At 43.1% G+C, this 17,561-nt stretch overlaps 1 protein-coding gene across 1 annotated transcript; it reads right to left on the reverse strand.

Moving 5' to 3' along the window:
* Positions 1-10,769: 10,769 nt before the first annotated feature.
* LOC115894852 (C-C motif chemokine 3-like) lies at positions 10,770-13,350 on the reverse strand. Its single transcript, XM_030923643.1, has 3 exons — positions 12,488-13,350; positions 11,688-11,802; positions 10,770-11,267 (listed from the first exon to the last, which is right to left on the reverse strand). Exons 1-3 carry the CDS (start codon positions 12,558-12,560, stop codon positions 11,177-11,179), a joined length of 279 nt encoding a protein of 92 aa, XP_030779503.1. The 5' UTR covers positions 12,561-13,350; the 3' UTR covers positions 10,770-11,176.
* Positions 13,351-17,561: the final 4,211 nt, after the last annotated feature.

Raw genomic sequence — 17,561 nt, forward strand, 5'->3', positions numbered from 1 at the left:
ATAATAAGCAATGCTGATGGGCTCAAAACCACACAGACTACCAGAGGGGTTGCTTTTCCAAAGAATCGTTTAAGGATAAAAGAGAAAGAAAGAGAGAAAGACGTTGGGACCCAACTGGTATCTACCAAATGTGTGTAACTTTCTCATATTAATTCTGTCTTGATATGTGCAGATGACCAATCCCCTGCCTGTGATTACATCATACCAGACATGTTCTTCCCAAACTGGGAGTTCAGTCCAGACTCTCCTGTTATATACCAGTTGTCTTAGGGATTTTCTTACTTTATTCAACATTGTACTCAATTTTTACATTAATAATACAGTAATAATATACCCCTTTGCCATTCTGTATTTTCCTGTATAATAATAATCATTATTGTTATTATTATTATTTTTTGAGACAGGGTTTTTGCTCTTGTCGCCCAGGCTGGAGTGCAATGGTATGATCTCAGCTCACTGTCACCTTTGTCTCCTGGGTTCAAGTGATTCTCGTGCCTCAGCCTCCTGAGTAGCTGGGATTACAGGCACGCACCACCACCACGCCCAGCTGATTTTTGCATTTTTTAGTAGAGACGGGGTTTCACCATGTTTGCCAGGCTGGTCTTGAACTCCTGACCTCAGGTGATCTGCCCACCTTGGCCTCCCAAAGTGCTGGGATTGCAGGCGTGAGTCACTGTGCCTGGTCTTTCCTGAATTATTTTACTGCTTTTGTAAAAGGATTTAGATTGGGATACACCCTGTTGCCCCACAAATGATGGCTAGTTCCCAAATCCGAGACTAAGTTTTCATTATAGACTTTATATTCTAAACTAAGTCACTAGCAGCTGGGGCCAGACAATCCTTCCAGGGCATTGTGGACATAAGAAGAGGAAAGAAAGTGGCCAGCCTAGTGGGTTCCACCTTTGTGAAGGAGAGGTCATTACTTCTAACTGCTCTTGAAGCCTGGTGAAAGGGTCTCCAGAGGGTAACTTGTACAAACTGGAAGTGCCTGCAAACAAGGCAACTCATTTTCCAGTTGGATGTCAGCTTACACAGTGAACCTCATGATTTGCCTGAGCCAAAATGAGCAGGGGAGAAGAAAACAGGAGATAGGAACCAAAGCAGGGAAAAGGATTGCCGGAGGCTGCTCTCCCATCACATGGAATGAGCTTTCCATTGATCCTGCGGAAGGGAGCTTTCCATTGATCCTGCGGAAGGGAGCTGGGCTCAAGCCATCCTCCCATGACACTCTGCAGAGGTCAGGGGAATCACATGTCCCATTTTGTCTGGGAAATGACCCAGTTTATGCCAGTTGTGCCAACATAATTATTAACAGTATCCCCTTTGAGTCTTAAAGTGCTCATCCTACCAACAGGAGATCCACTGCTTAGCTGACAAGGATCTTAACAGCAGTAGCTGGTGGGGTGGTCTCAGGGCTGCTGTCTACAAAGGCCCCTGGATGTGTGGGTAAGAAGGTGCTGAAAGGCAGTCTGCCCATCACCTGTAAGGTCTTGCACTTGCACGGGGCTAGGTGTGCTCCATGGTGCTTTTGTGTAACATGCTCAGTGGTGTCTTCCAGGCCAGCAAAGGCCCAGGGTATGCTGCCAGTGGTGTGAGCAGAAGAGAGAGGTGAAAGATGTTGGGCCAGGGTGGGATCTTTCACCTAAGAAGCTATGCAGAGAGAGGACCCTCAGGAATGCCCATCTATCTGAGGAAAATATACATGCATTGCCCATAATTTCAATATTTTTTAAAAAGATGCAGGGATAACCTAGCAGTGGGGACAGGGACTACATCTAAAAGACATTAAAAGAATTTTTTTTCTCTTTTAAAAACTAAAAAAAATTTCTTTTAGAGACAGGATCTTGCTTTGTAATCCAGGCTGGAGTACAGTGGTGTGATCACAGGTCACTGCAGACTAGAACTCCTAGGCTCAAGCCATCCTCCTGCCTCAGCCTCCTGAGTAGCTAGGACTATAGCTGCACACTACCATGCCTGCTAATTTAATTTTTTTTTTTTTTTTTTTTTTGTAGAGACAGGGTCTCACTGTGTTGCCCAGGCTGGTCTCCAACTCCTGGCCTCAAGTGTTCCTCTGGCCCTGGCCTCCCAAAGCACTGGGATTATAGGTACAAACCACCACGTCGGCAACATTTTCTCTTTATATTACCCCACACAGACCACCCCTCTTCCCAACATGCCAGAGGAGTTAAAAGGAGAAGGAGAGAGGGTGTCTCAGAACCAAACAAACACTTCATCACACTCCAACTACCAGAGCCTGTTTTGCTGTGGTGGAGGGCAAGGAGAAAGGAAGAAGTAGAAATGTTATTTAAGTCAAATTTAAGATTAGAGTTCTAAACTGAAGGAATTTTAATAACTGGATGTGACCAAAACGATGGAATCTGCCCAAGATGTTAAGATGGAGCTGATGATTGGAGAAAAGTTAAGCATTTTATGTTTTCACTCTGTGACAGTAAGGTTTGATAGGTTGTGCCTAGATAACAAACAAACCCCCAGCAGAATAACAAGGTAAAAGTTTTCCATTCACACAAAATCTAATGTGGGCTAGATCACTGGTTCTCAAAATTTGGTTGCATCAGAATCCCCTGGTGGGCTTGTTTAAACACAGATTCCTGGGTTCCACCTGAGACTCTGTTTCTAAGATCTCGGGTAAGGCTCAAGATTCTGCCTTTCTAATGAGGTTTCAGGTGATGCCAATGCTGCTGACCCATGAACTACACTCTGAGCAGTACTGATCCTAGAGCAGCTCTCCTCCAGGTGGTGACCCAGGAATTCAGGTGCTTCCATCCTGTAGCTATAGATTCTGGAATGAGAAGGAAGACAGAAAAGGCATACTACTTTTAACTGTCTTGGTCCAGAAGTGACATGCTTCACTTAATCTTACAATTCATTGGCCAGAATTAGCCACAAGAGCCCAGTGCAAATGCCATGAAGGGGATCATGTGGACTATTTAGTGAACCCTGCTTTGTCTGCCACTTCCGCTTAAAAAAGAGGTTAACCAGGGAAAGAGGCCCAGCCAATGTGAACTTGCAGCCTATTAGAATCTTTTGCTTTTCCTTTTCCCCTGATTATAATAGGCTGTCAGTTTACTATTCATCTAATATACGAAGGATTTATGCAATATTCATGTTGTTGAGATGTGAACTAAATCCTAGATCTATTTGAAATATTTGAAAGTTCATGGGCCAGTGGTGTCAGTCATCAGATGTTGAGAGCCCTTAGGGGAAAAAAGGATGAGACTCTATGGCTTCATCAAGGCAGAGGTTGCTACTGTCATGATTCCGGATAATGCCCCGACACTTGCCCTAGCTGGTTTGCTATGATGTTGGGCTAGAGGAAGAGTATCTCAAAATTGGAAGGGATTATAAAATGTTGCGTGAGAGAAGCTATTTATGCAGAGGGGTGTGTGTGTGTGTGTGTGTGTGTGTAGAGAGAGAGAGAGAGTCAAAATGTACTCTTTGGATCTAGACAGGACATGTTTGTTGCCTTGATCTCTTGATACAATGGGTAACATAGCAGCAGCGAACATTCCTGAAGCTCTCTGAACTAAACTGAAATTTGCAAAGCTTGTCCCCTCAATGGAAGACCCAGAGCAAGTGGTTCAAGAGAACTAAGAGAGAACCAGTTTTTAGGGCAACGCCCCAGCTTCTCAAATCTTGGTTTTTGAATTAAAAATCACATACTCATACTTATGAAAATCAAAGCACAAAGAATGGAAAATGAAAAGTGGAGGTCCTCATTTCTTAAAAATCATGGTTGCCAGGGAAATCACATTTAATAGGTTGGGATAGATCACATCAAATGTCCTTGTGTTTGTGTAAATATATATAACTTTTACTAAAGCAATATTATTATATATACAGTTATATAATAAATATGTGGTAATATAGAGATTGGTATAGAGATACACATATGGAATGTATATTCTATATACATAGTTTTACATTAATATCTTAGATACCTTTCATTTCAGTATGTATGTCTACTTCATTCTTTTCAGTAATTTTCTGTTTATTATGTGGCTATACCATAATGGTTTACACTATTCATCTTTTATAGAATTTATTTATATTGATTGTTTTACAAACAGAGTTGCAAACAACAGTGATGAGCCAACACTTTGCGTCTTTTTTTTTTTTTCTGAGACAGAGGCTCACTCTGCCACCCAGGCTGGAGTATGGTGGTGCCATCCCAGCCAGGCATGGTGGGAGGCAACCTCTGCCTCCTGGATTCAAGCGATTCTTCTGCCTCAGCCTCTCGAGTAGCTGAGATTACAGGTGCCTCCCACCATGCCTGGCTAATTTTTGTATTTTAGTAGCGATGAGGTTTCACCGTGTTGGCCAGGCTGGCCACCGGGAAGCGATTGTAGCCGAGTTCTGCCCCTTATTGAAACCTACTCAATGTTCTCCTTCCCTAAGTAGGACAAGACCGTACCCTGTCTTTAAGGTTTATAGAATAGAAAGTGAAAACTCTTTTGGGACGAAAATCTTCCTGAACAGACAGCCCAGGGCATTTTGAAAATCCCTTAGGAAGTTTCCTGTTTCACTTAGGTACCTCTGTCCTTGGTCTTTGGTGATGTGGTTTGACCCCAGCCAGAAGTCAACAACAGCAAAACAGCAGCAGGACAAACACAGCAGGACAAACACAGACTCGTGAGAGGAGACCCAGGAACAGGGGTCATTGTGAATGAGGAGGACGTGGGGACCCAAGAGTGTGAGCAGAAGAGGACAGGGCTTGGGCACTCAGTCGCCAGCTGTGAGGTCCGAGCTGTGTCCCCTTATCTTAAGAGGTGAGCCCTGAGTCATGGGAAGATGGAAACCGGGGCTGATGAGAGAGCATGTTTTTAAGCACTGTGGTGTCTTGTTGACTTGCACATGCGAGGGGTTCTTGGTAGCCACAGGGCTCAGGGTATTTGCGAGAACAGTTCAAGTGCTCAGTTGTCTCAAGGCTGTTTATGGGGAAGTGGTTTCCACAGCGAGAGGAGGTGAGATATTGGTGTCACCCAGGACCACCTAGCTAGTTCTTCCTCACTAAAGCTCTGTAGTCATAGTTTCCCCTGGCAGAGCAGAAACTTCTGTGTTATCCCACAGCTGTTCTAATGGTGTAGACTTGACTTATGCAGTGATGCCAGGAGTCCTGAGCAGCAGAACCCAACTTAAACCACACGCAGATGGACAGAGCTGTATTAGCGAAGCCTGAGCTACTGAGCAATGAGAGTACAGCCAGGCTTTCAGACATCTGTTCATTCCAGGCTTTCAGACATCTGTTCATTCAAGAGAGATACATGCTAAGCAAAGGACCTAAAGATATGTTTAATATGGGTGCTGATATGCATCAGGAACCTTGAAATAAATGTTCTTAGCCTTTGGCCGAGAGGGTCCATGTCTAAGAATCTATTCTCTATAGAAATAAATTCAAATACGGGAAAAAAGAACAATGCATAAGTGTATTTGGTCCCCAGCATATTTATAGCAACTTAAAATTGGACCCAATTTAAATTGCCTATGATATGGAAATGGCTAAGAAAATTATGGGATCTTCCCTTGATTGGCTATTAAGCAGCCTTTACAAACAATGCAATGACATGAGAAATGCTTATGTTGTGATAAGTTTAAAAAACTCAAGATGCAAATCAGCTTATTTTAATTTTTGGGATTAACAGTTGAGATGTGGTCAATTCCACATAATGTATTTTTGTGGGTGCAGTTCCCAGGAAAGAGGAGGAATAAAAACTGCAAGTATGAAGTGTCTCCTTCGCTTGCAGTCCCCTTGTCTATCTCCTGTGAAAAGACTCCCTTCTCTTCCTTAACATGGGCAATTTCTACTGAGGACTCATTGTTCTAAGACTTCTCTCATCTCCTCCTGCATCCTCAGTGGCTGATCTTTGGCTTGTATGAAAGAAGGTGGGTAGTGCTTGTGGCAGGGCCAGTTCTGTCTTCCTCAGTATGTTCTGGAGCGGGTATGTAGCCCCATTTTCTAGTGGTTACCATGACATCATGAAGAGCTTATGTTTCTTTTGTCTTAAACTTGGGCAACAGTCATTCATTGGGCAACAGGAAATAGCACAAGTCAGCATCTTGTTAAAAATAAAGTCATTTGGCTGGTCGCGGTGGCTCACGCCTGTAGTCCCAGCACTTTGGGAGGCCAAGGCGGGTGAAACACGAGGTCAGGAGATTGAAACCATCCTGGTTAACATGGTGAAACTCCGTCTCTACTAAAAAGACAAAAAATTAGCCAGGCGTGGTGGTGGGAGCCTGTAGTCCCAGCTACTTGGGAGGCTGAGGCAGGAGAATGGCGTGTACCTGGTAGGTGGAGCTTGCAGTGAGCGGAGATCACACCACTGCACTCCAGCCTGAGCAACAGAGGGAGACTCTGTCTCAAAAAAAAAAAAAAAAAAAAAAAAAACAAATAAACAAAAAATAAAGTCATTCAGGAAAGTGGATGACTAATAGTCTCTAATCTAGAGAGCACGGGAGAAGAAATGTTTATCACACACAAAGTATTAGTGCCTGTTATATCACCAAGACAAAACTAACAGGAAAAAAACAAACACATTATAGTGAAAACATGTGTTTCCTGACCAGCATCTATTCTGCATGTTTCCTGATGCCAGAAACTCGCATTTCCTCGGGGGATAACCCCCTTCCCCACAATTCTCAGGCTTTAAATTTATGTAAAATTCTTTAAACCCAAAGGTTCAAGTTATGTGCCTTGATTAACTTAAGCAAATCATTGAAACCCATCCCCATAGCCACAGCGATTGGTTAGGAATTGGGTTCCGAAGTCAGTCAAATCCGAAAGGGCCTAGTGATACTTTTTCCAATGGGAACACAGACTCACTCTTTACGGCAGAAAATGAACAAGGATTCATGTCACACTGGCAGGTACTGGCAGCCACCCAGGGCCTCTCACAGGAAAGGGAGATCAGAAAGAGAAACAAAGAGGACTCATGAGATACCACAGGGCTGCTGCGTCCAGCCTTGCCTGGAGCTACGGCCACCTCGATGCCCTGGAGTCTTGGAGCCACAAGGTGCATTTACTCAAAGCCTCTTTGAGTTGGATTTGCTTGTTTGCTTTCTGCCCGGAAACTGCCAGCATCCTGAGAGATACAGAGATCTGTATCTGTGCAGAGACACAGGGTCTGTTAAAAGTCACAGGCCCTGACTGAAGTGTGGAACTGGCTGAAACGAGAAAGTAGGAGGTGACTTGGTGAGGACCTTGTGAAATGAAAGTGAGTTTTAAGCCTTACATGCATCAGAATTACCTGGAGCCTTGTTAAAACACAGGTTGCTGGGCTCTGGTCCATTAAGAAAGGAAGTGGGGCTGAGAATGTGCATTGCTACCATGTTCCCAGGTGATACTCACCATGCTGTCCTGTCTGGGCACTACCTTTTGCAATCCCCATTACAAGGTATTGCACGTGCTGGTTGAACTATGGTCTGTCTTATTTTGGTGCTAAAAGCCTGTGCCAAATACCAAGGCTGCAGCATTAAGGAATTTGATAGAAAAGATTCTGAATATTGGAATTTAGTAGCTATGTATTACATCAGTAAAGTCCTTTAAGAAAGAGTTTAGGCTACTTTGAAATGGGCCCATCTGAAATTGAAAAAGAAGAAATGCAACCTGCTAAAAAGGCCCTTCCAGCCTGTTGACTGAGAATCCAGTAATCTGGAGACTTGAAGAGCTGTAAATGCAGAATTTTCTACTCTAAGATAAAGTTAGCATGAGCAGAGACAGGAAGATGAGAGACCTAACGAAGCCAAGGGTCAAATATTCATCACCTCCACATGGGTCCAGATGCAGGCAGAGGTCTCTTGCCAGCAGCTGGGAGGTTGGGGTGACAATGGTAGTGAGGTCTGTGCTAGAAAGTCCACATCCCCGGCCGGGTGCGGTGGCTCATGCCTGTAAGCCTAGCACTTTGGTAGGCCAATATGGGCAGATCACGAGGTCAAGAGTTAGAGACAAACCTGCCCAACATGGTGAAATGCCGTCTCTATTAAAAATACAAAAACTTAGCTGGGCTTGGTGGCAGGCACCTGTAATCTCAGCTACTTGGGAGGCCGAGGCAGGAGACTCCCTTGAACCTGCAATGCAGAGGTTACAGTGAGCCGCGATCATGCCACTGCACTCCAGCTCAGGTGATAGTGGGAGACTCCATCTCAAAAAAAAAAAAAAAAAAAAAAAAGGAAAAGAAAGAAAAAAGAAAGTGCACATCCCCAACCCCAGGTAAAATGCAAATGCGAACTATGTAACTGACAACTTCTCTGCTTCTGGCTACCTGGCCCATGGAATTGATCAGAAACAAATAGTAGCCTACAGACATTAGAATGGAGTCACATTGCCAAAGAAACCACAAGACTGGTTCCAAACAGTTGCTGATTACACAATACCAAAGGCAACCTCAGGCTAACTCACACAGATGGGAAGTCAGCAGCCTCCAGAAAGCAAATCCTCCACAATGCACATCTCAGATTGTCCATGGAGGACGTTCCCCCAGAGAGGAGAGCTAGGGACTGTCAGACTGGCTGAACTGCTTAAAAATGCAATTCCCATTCTCCCGTTCCCTGACAGGGGTCTTTGTTCAGCTTACTCTGTTTGTTCATAACACTCGTATTTAGGGAATGTCGGGCATGATTAAACTTTGTTTAGCTTTGGGTTTCTGGGCCTTGAGAAACAATTCAGTGCAGGCAAGGGTTGTACGCACCTATATTCTCCTGAAAGCCCATAAAGAAGGAATGATGACACCTTCACTGCATCTATGGGGACAAAAGCTGCTCGTGTGTGTGTGTGTGTGTGTGTGTGTGTGTGTGTGTGTGTGTGAGAGAGAGAGAGAGAGAGAGAACAACCTTGTCAAAAGGGCATGTTTGTTGCTGTACCCTCATTATATGAAAGTCATCATGGCATCAAAATGCTGTAAACTAGGCTGAGCTCAATCCTCTCTGCATCAACTCAGAATCTTGACCAGAAAGTAGTTGCGATGGATGGAATATCACCCATCAAAGAATAGGGTATGGTAAGACCAGAGAGGTAAGCTATGCAAGCTAATCAGAAAATAACTCAAAGTTTTAAAAGTGCAGAATATAAAAAGGAAAAACCCTCATTCCTAAAAAAAAAAAAAAAAAGAAAAAAAGCCTCATCTCCTCAAAGAAACAACGGTTAGCTATTGGATGTGTATCTTTCAAATATTTGCCTATGTAAATATATATGTGTATGTGACTTTAAAAAATAAAACAAAATAGTATCCTTTACAGATAGTTCTGTAGCGTATATAGAGAATATATATTCATATACTGGATGTAAATAGATATGCCTTTTACAAATAATATTATGGACGCTTCCTACAGATATAGATGTGTGCTACTGTTTTTTTACTGACTGCAGAATGTTCCATTGATGGATGTCTTAATCCTCTACTGATTAATCCCCTAGTGATGACTGTTTGCATTTCTTTGCTCTTTACCAACCATACTGCAAAGAATATCCTCATGTCTACATATTCTTATCTTTTGGCAGTGTTTCTATAAAGCAGATTCCTAGAAATAGGATCAGGTCAAATGGGATGTGGGTCACATAGTATGTGCATTTTAATATTTGCTAAGTAGGAGTATTTAATTATGCCTTAAAGAGTTTGAACCGTACAATTCTAAACATCTTTGGTCACAAAAATTAGATTATTTTAAACAAAATGAAATAAGTATAGCTCTTAAAAATTAACACGTTTGGTTTTCACACAAATATTTTGAATTTCTCTTTCTTCTGCAAAAAGGACCTCAGCTTAGTGTGCATTTCTTGTATATATAATGCAAGCAATTCATCTAATAAATAACTTACCTTTCACAGTAAACCTATAGACAGCATCCTGATCCATACAGAATTTGGTTGTCTTTTCCTTCTCTAACATTAGCTATTTATTCTGTAGAGTGTAGATTCTAGAGAAATACTGTATAATACACCTGTTGCCATATGTGGATACTTAACAAATTTAGAAAACAGTGGTGAATTCTATTGACAGTGGCTCTTAGTCACTAACATGCTGTGGAACATCTCATGAGCTTGATAAACATATCAGTTCCCAGGTCTACACCTAAAGATCCTGTTTAAGTGGCTTCAACAATCACTGCTCAAACACTCTATGTCAACTCAGAATCCTGACCAGAAAGTGGTTGCAATGGATAGAGTATCATCCGCTAAAGCATAGGGTAAGGTTTGAGTATAGGTGGATCATGTTTCGGGAAATAACTTGGTCAGTGGTTAACAGCATAGTCTGTAGTTCAATAAAAGTCCAGTTTTGAAACGCAATTGACCTTTTACATGCTGTATAACCTCAACCAAGTTGCCTAACCTTTCTGAGCCCTGGGTTACTTTTCTGTCAAATGGAGGTATTAATAGTACCTAAGCTGTACTATTGCATTGGTAAGATTAAATGAACAATGCATAAAAAGCACTCAGAAGGAGTAAGCCTCAGCAATGTAAGTAATTGCTGTTAAACGCTTGATTCATCATGAATATGCGCTACAGAGTGCTCTGCTTAATGGTGTCCATTCGAGGAGTAAATTCTCCTAGAGCATGCATATTACGATTTGAGTTATAACATATTCGTAGTTTCAATGTTCCAGAACTGTGCCTCCGTTGTAAAGTGGATAACTCTGTGGTAGCCCTCCCCATCTCTCCCAATTTCCCTCCATTTCACCTCTTCCTAATCTTTGCCTATGATTCCTCTTAACCAGTGATTTTGATTTGCCAGAAAAACAAAACCAAACTCAATACTGGTTTACCTTTTAAAAGAGCATCTTTATTAGTTCCCCAGGCCGATCACAGCCCTGACCAAAAGCATCCGATACACATTGGTCAGTCTGGTGGCTTTGGTACCATGACTGCCTATGGCAGGCAAATGACAGTCAGTTGTCACCAAACACAGTGTGAGGGAAGGGAGAGGGGACAGGGGAACTCTCAGAGCAAACAATCACAAACACACTGTGAAATCGAAAATAAATTACACAAACTAAATAGTATAAATAAATTAAAATTTAAGTTAAAAAGAGTCCCACAGTGGCTGTTGGGCAACAACCAGTCCATAGAAGAGGTAGCTGTGGAGGTCACAGGGATGTTCCCAAGGCTCAGGCTCCCGCTCTCCACTGGGTCCACCGAGGTCACTGGGCCTCGAAGCTTCCGGACCCCTCAGGCACTCAGCTCCAGGTCGCTGACGTATTTCTGGACCCACTCCTCACTGGGGTCAGCACAGACCTGCCGGCCTCTCTTGGTTAGGAAGCTGTGGAGAAGGGAGGAAGGGTTAAGCACTGGGGAATCCAGCAGGGGAATCCTGGGCCCACCATGGCCCCTCCATCCCATTATCTGTCCTGTGCAGCTCAGGGCCTGCTCCTCTCTCAGGGGGCCTTGCCTATCTCTGTCTAGAGAGCTTCTCTCAGGGACTCCGGGCGGGGGGGCTCTCAGAGGGTCCTGCTGCCTCCTTCTTCCTGTCCCTTTCCTCTGGGCTGGGGCAGCCCTTCCTGACTCTGTAACACCTGCCCCACTCCAGCCCCAAGTCAGGTCACACCTCGGAGCCCTGCGTCTTGTACCCCCGATAGGCTCTGGAAGACTGGGCCTTTCCAGGATGGCCTTCTGGCCTGTCTGTGCCCCCACCCTGACCCTCCCTACCTCCCTAGAGGTGAATAGGAAGACTGGCACTTACATGACACCAGGCTTGGAGCACTGGCTGCTGGTCTCAAAGTAGTCAGCTATGAAATTCTGTGGAATCTGCCGGGAGATGTAGCTGAAGCAGCAGGCGGTCGGCATGTCGGCAGCAACTGCGGAGAAAGGAAGAGAATGAGCTTGAGGCACATCTCAGAAGAAAAGGCCAGGCAGTTTCTGATCCCTGAACGGTTGAGGAAGGCAGGCTTGCTCAGACCAAGTGACTGGAAAGCATTTGGGCGTTTTTGCTGAGAAATGTCTCTTTGTTTCTGTCTATTTTCTTCCTTCCCCTTGACTCTTCATACTGGGTTCTCTGTTTCTCTGTATGATCCAGATACCTGAACAGTCTGTTCTCTTATCTCAGCTCTCTTCAGGGAATTTAGTTTGGTTCAAGTCATACCCCAGCCCAAGAGAAGCCTTGAGTATCTCTCATAAGACATCCAAGGGACAGGCCTCCTGAGAGACCTAGGGTGAACTGGACAGTGAACAACAGACCCCAGTGGGAAGGAACCAGCCCTGGATTCTGCCTCTTGATAACTGATTTGTTTCGAACCCTGTTTTTCTATCTGTGCAAGGGACTGTAACTCCCCTGCCCCTGCCTAGATTGTCATACCTGGAGACTAGGGGGCTAAGATCCCTTCTACAGATAAAAATAAAAGTCTTGAAGGCAAAGACCAAGATGTTTGGCAGCCCTTTAATAAATTCTCTTTTCTCTTGGGGGCTCTAAGGCCACAAGAAAAGACTGATGTGGTCTAACCATGGCCAGAGAGTGGTGTTACCCACAACAAAACTTGGACTCACATGTTGCCAAGATCTGGTTGCAGAGAGCCACGGTGCAGAGGAGGACAGCAAGGGCAGCAGTGGAGACCTGCATGATTCTGAGCAGGTGTTGGAATGTAGGCTCGAGTGTCAGTAGAGCCAAGAAGGGACTGACCACTCTCTGCTGCCTGTGTCCTCCTGAAGTCTGAAGCCATCTCTCCTTCTCTTTATAGGCAGCCCTGGCGGATGGGGAAATGGAATCTGGGGGTGAGGAGGGAAATTTTTAAGCGTAGTGATGCTGTCATGCTGAGTGTTGCACAACTCAGGGTCCCCGGTGACCACAGGGGCTCAGGATATCCAAGAATAGCATCTCTGAGCGATTCTCTAACTCTCAGCTCTCAACTCATGACTGGTCTAGCTTCATGGGGAAATGGTTTCTCCTGTGAGTGTGAAGAGGAGTGTGTGTCAACCCAAAGCTATTCTTAGCTGGTCCTTTCTCATAAGAACTGGTCTATGCATGAACTCTCCGGCCCCAGTCCTTCCCACAGAGTTGCAATTCTGCTTCCTCAGCTGCTATAACAACAGGGGTAGGGTTGATGGGCTGATGCTGTGGAGGGCTGCACAGCCCTTCCTCCTCCCAGAGGCAAGGAACTGAATGAAAGCTGAGGAATAGAAAGCTGGAGGTCACGTTTCAGTCATTTGTCTATTTATTAGTCTCGGAGTGACTAGGGCGCTGTGTTAAATGCTAGTTGTGGATCATAAAAGTACTTGAGAGGTGGGTGTCAATATGTCAGGTGCCTAGAAATATTCATAGCCATTAATCTAGAAAAAACATTTCTAGGAAAGAGTTCTGTGGAAACAACCCAAATATGGAGTCATCTTCAAACATAAAGACACCTGACCCAGCATCATTTATAACTCTAAATTCAGCAAAGCTAATTTCTCTCTATCAGGGGATGATAAATTATCCACTAGATCATTTATTATTAAGTCTCTAAAAAGAATGAAGTGGCAGAAATACACTTATAACATCAGTGGTTTAAAAAAGCAAGATACGACATTATACAAATTCTACAAACTTTGAAGAATTGTACAAATATATTTACATATATATTTGTACTATATATGCATATATTTGTACAATATATACATATATTTAAACATATACACATATATTTGTACATATATATATATATATATATATATATACACTCCTTGCCAACCCTAGGCGTGGAAAAAATACATAGGCTTGGAAATACAAACCTTGAAGAATGAATAGTGCTTATATGTGTGTGATACGTACCTGGGTGATTTATTTTCTTATTTTTTTCTTTTTCTGAATTTTTCTCATTTTACTTAGTGAGACTTTATTACCTTCTTGATCAGCCCACATATTCATGAACTAATTTTGTTTTAAAACATTTCCAGCATCACTGGTTGAAAAGTGGATTGTGGTCAGTTGTTTAATCTGAAATAAATTATTGATAAATACGCTAAAGTTTCTGTTCAATGGCCTTTGCCAAAATGAAGTCTTGATTTTCCATTTCTTTGAACCATTTTAAGGATCCTATACTACGCTTACATAAATCGTGTCAAACTGAAGCAAGTTTTTCCTTATTCTTTTCAATACATAATTTCAGTGGTGTGGAAGGGTCTCTACCTTCTCAGCTAGATTATATGCTTTTTTTTTTTCTTTTCCATACTTTATTATTTTATTCTTTCACAATCAATCAGCATACCTCATTTTATAATGAGAAATAGATTTAGTTGGTTTTAATGATCTTTGTTTCTGAGATGCCTCTGGTCTCGTGGGGACAGGTAGAGTATGTGAACAGGTAATAGTAGCACTTAGTAGAAAGTGCTAAGACTCCTCATAGAAAAAGAAGGGAAAGCTCAGAACCCCACAAAGGGAAGAAGTGACCTTCCACCAGAGGGTTGGGGAAGGCTTCATGGAAGGGATGGAACTTTAGTTGTGTTTGGATAACTGCCCGGGATTTAGGCATCTATAGATGGGTGGGCAGTGGAGGCCCAGCTGAGGCAGAGTCCTGGGTGTGACATTGTGGGCTCAGAGGAAAGAGGGGGTGCTTCAGTGGAGCTGCAGAGTGGTGGCCGAATATGGACGATAAAGCTAAATTGGAACCAAACCAGGACAGGCCTTGAATTCCCCCCAAAGGGGCTAGAGTTGATATGTCTGATGCTGGAGAACAATGGAGGACAGAAGCCAAGTAGGACCACACCTTTGGAATTCTGTCCTTTCTGTCTGTAGAGTTAGGTCTTTTAATACACATGAGCTCTCTTTCCATCCTACCCCAATGATGGCTAATGCCAGTCCTGAGGGAGGAGAAGCAGAGGCAAGATCAGGGACCGTGGTAGGTTTCACATGAGCTTTGGCATCCACGTATCTTCCCCTATTGCTACCAATTCCAAGTAAAGGTATCTCTGCCACTTGTTTCATTAGAAACCTACATCACAGCAATGCCTGCTTCTCACCCCACCCTCTGCCTCCTAGCTCTCGGTTGATACCCCGAATTGCATTCCCTCACTCACTTCTTAGGGGAACCCCCTCCATACTCGTGATTCCGTTTCTGAGAGCTGGCTTCTGTGAGTTGTGGAGGGCAAGAAAAGGAAATGGAAACTGCTGAATCAGTCAGTGTTCTGGTTAGGGGTGTCCTCTGTCTCTGTGATTACTGCACAGTGTGTTATATTAGTTATCTATGTAATTTGCTCTTCAAAAATCTAGACCACATCCAGTTGATTTTATTTTAGTTTCTTTTTCTCAAGAAATTTACAGTTTAATGAAGGCAATGTGAGAGTTTGGAAACAAACTTTTATTTCGTGCTAATGATAGACTAGCAACTACACAAATTTTAGTTCACAATAAGTAATATTTACTGAGAGACCACCATGCGCCAGTTTCCACAATAGGGATTTACGTGTTTGAACTGTTACTCTTCAAAACAGCCCCATGATTTAGTCACCATTATACTTTCTCAGTTGAACAGGTGAAGAAACCAAAGTAAATAGAGGTTAAACAATTTTCCTAAGGCCATAAAGCTGATGACTAGCAGAGCAGGGATTCAAATCCAGGTAGTCTGACTCTAGGTACCGCATGCTACACGTCCTGTACCACAACTTATTATATTTGATCCTCACAACAATCCTATAATGGCAGATTTTTTAGAGTGTCTTCTCAGATCATAAACCAACTTCAGACCATGTCTTGTTGGTTGATTTAAACCAAATCCTAGCACATGATGGTTATAACACGATAAGCCTCCAGACCTAGTCTCTATCTCTTATTATTGTGGTCTTTATGATAAAGGTGATTTATTGAATATGTAATTCTATTTCAGTGTTTATATATTTGTAAGACTTTCCCTATCAATCCCCAAACCAGGAAATATATCCCTTTACCATGTGTTTTTGCTTGGAGTGAAATATGGTCGCATGCATAGCATGTGCTTAATTTATATACCTTGAACGAACAATGTAAAGGAGATGTAGGACGGGGTTGAGTTGGGAGGGTCTTAGACATTTTCTAGGTGGTAAATTGATGTTCCCAGTTGAAATGACGTAGCCAGGGTCATACAGATGGAATTGGTCAGTTTTATATTCCACTGTCAGTGTTAGTTACCAGTGTATCTCTGGTGATAATCACAATGCCTGACATATAGTGAAGCATAATATCTATTTGATGAATAAATAAATCACTGATTTGACTAACAATATGTGTTATGCCTGAACTCTCACTATGGAGTTGAAATACTAATGGGTAGGGTAGGATAAGAAAGGCCATGGTGAGTGGGAGTGGGGAGAGGATCAGGAAAAATAACTAATGGGTACTAGGCTTAATACCTGGGTGATGAAATCATTTGTACACCAAACCCCCATGACACAAGTTTACCTATATAACAAACCTGCACATGCATCCAAACACACACACACACACACACACACACACACACACACACACACACACACAAGAGAATCAGGAGAGTCAGAAGTGTGATAGGTCTCCAGAGCCAAGGAAGAATCTTTAAATAAAATGAGAATTGAAGCGGGGCACATTGGCTTATGCCTGTAATCCCAGCACTTTGGGAGGCTAAGGTGAGCAGATCACCTGAGGCCAGGAGTTTGAGACCAACCTGGCCAACAAGGTGAAACCCCGTCTCTACTAAACATACAAAAAATTAGCCAGGCGTGTTGGCACATGCTTGTAGTCCCAGGTACTCGGGAGGCTGAGGCAGGAGAATCATCTGAATCCGGGAGGTTGCAGTGAGCCAAGATCGCACCACTGTGACCAGCCTGAGTGATAGAGTGAGATTCCATTTCAAAAAATAAAGGATGAATGTCCTGATAAAGATGCAATTTGAAAGAGAAATGTAAATTATATAAAGAAGTTTTCAGTAACTTGGATCTAAAAGATTATGATTTGCTTAAGAAAGGAAGGAAGGAAAAGAAAGAAAGAAAAGAAAGAGAGGGAGAGAGAAAAAAGAAGAAAGAGAGAAAGAAAAAGAGAGAAAGAAAGAAGAATGAGAGAAAGGAAGAAAGAAAAAAGAAAGAAGACGAAGAAAGAGAAAGAAGAAAGAACGACAGAAAGAAAGAAAAAGAAAGGGAAAGGAAGGAAGGAAAGAAAGGAAGAAAGAAAGAAAGAAAGAAAGAAAGAAAGAAAGAAAGAAAGAAAGAAAGAAAGAAAGAAAGAAAGAAAGAAAGAAAGAAAGAAAGAAAGAAAGAGAGAGAGAGAGAAAGAGAAAAGAAAGGAAGGAAAAGGTCATGGTGTCACGGTCTTGATCTTTGGGAAACAGACCACCCAAGATTCCTCAGGTGGTGGTGACAGAAAGTAGCCAGCAGTCAACACCGTGGACCCTTCAGCATGGAGGGGTTTGATTTGTGTCCCAGCGTTCTGGCTCATTGCAGCCTCTGTGAGGCCCCACCTTGGTCCAGCAAAGCGTCCCAGTCCGAGCGTGGGGAATCCTGGCTGAGCAGTTTGTCCTCTGTGGCGTCTTTCCCTTGCACTGTGCGCTGCTGCCCGTGCTCTGGCGCGGGGCATTGTTTTCCTTCCAGATTCTGGCCCTAATGCTCCACTTCCCTGAGTGTCACCCCCTGCTATCTCCTT

This window comes from Rhinopithecus roxellana, chromosome 19 (assembly GCF_007565055.1).
Source record: "Rhinopithecus roxellana isolate Shanxi Qingling chromosome 19, ASM756505v1, whole genome shotgun sequence".
NCBI lineage: Eukaryota > Metazoa > Chordata > Mammalia > Primates > Cercopithecidae > Rhinopithecus > Rhinopithecus roxellana.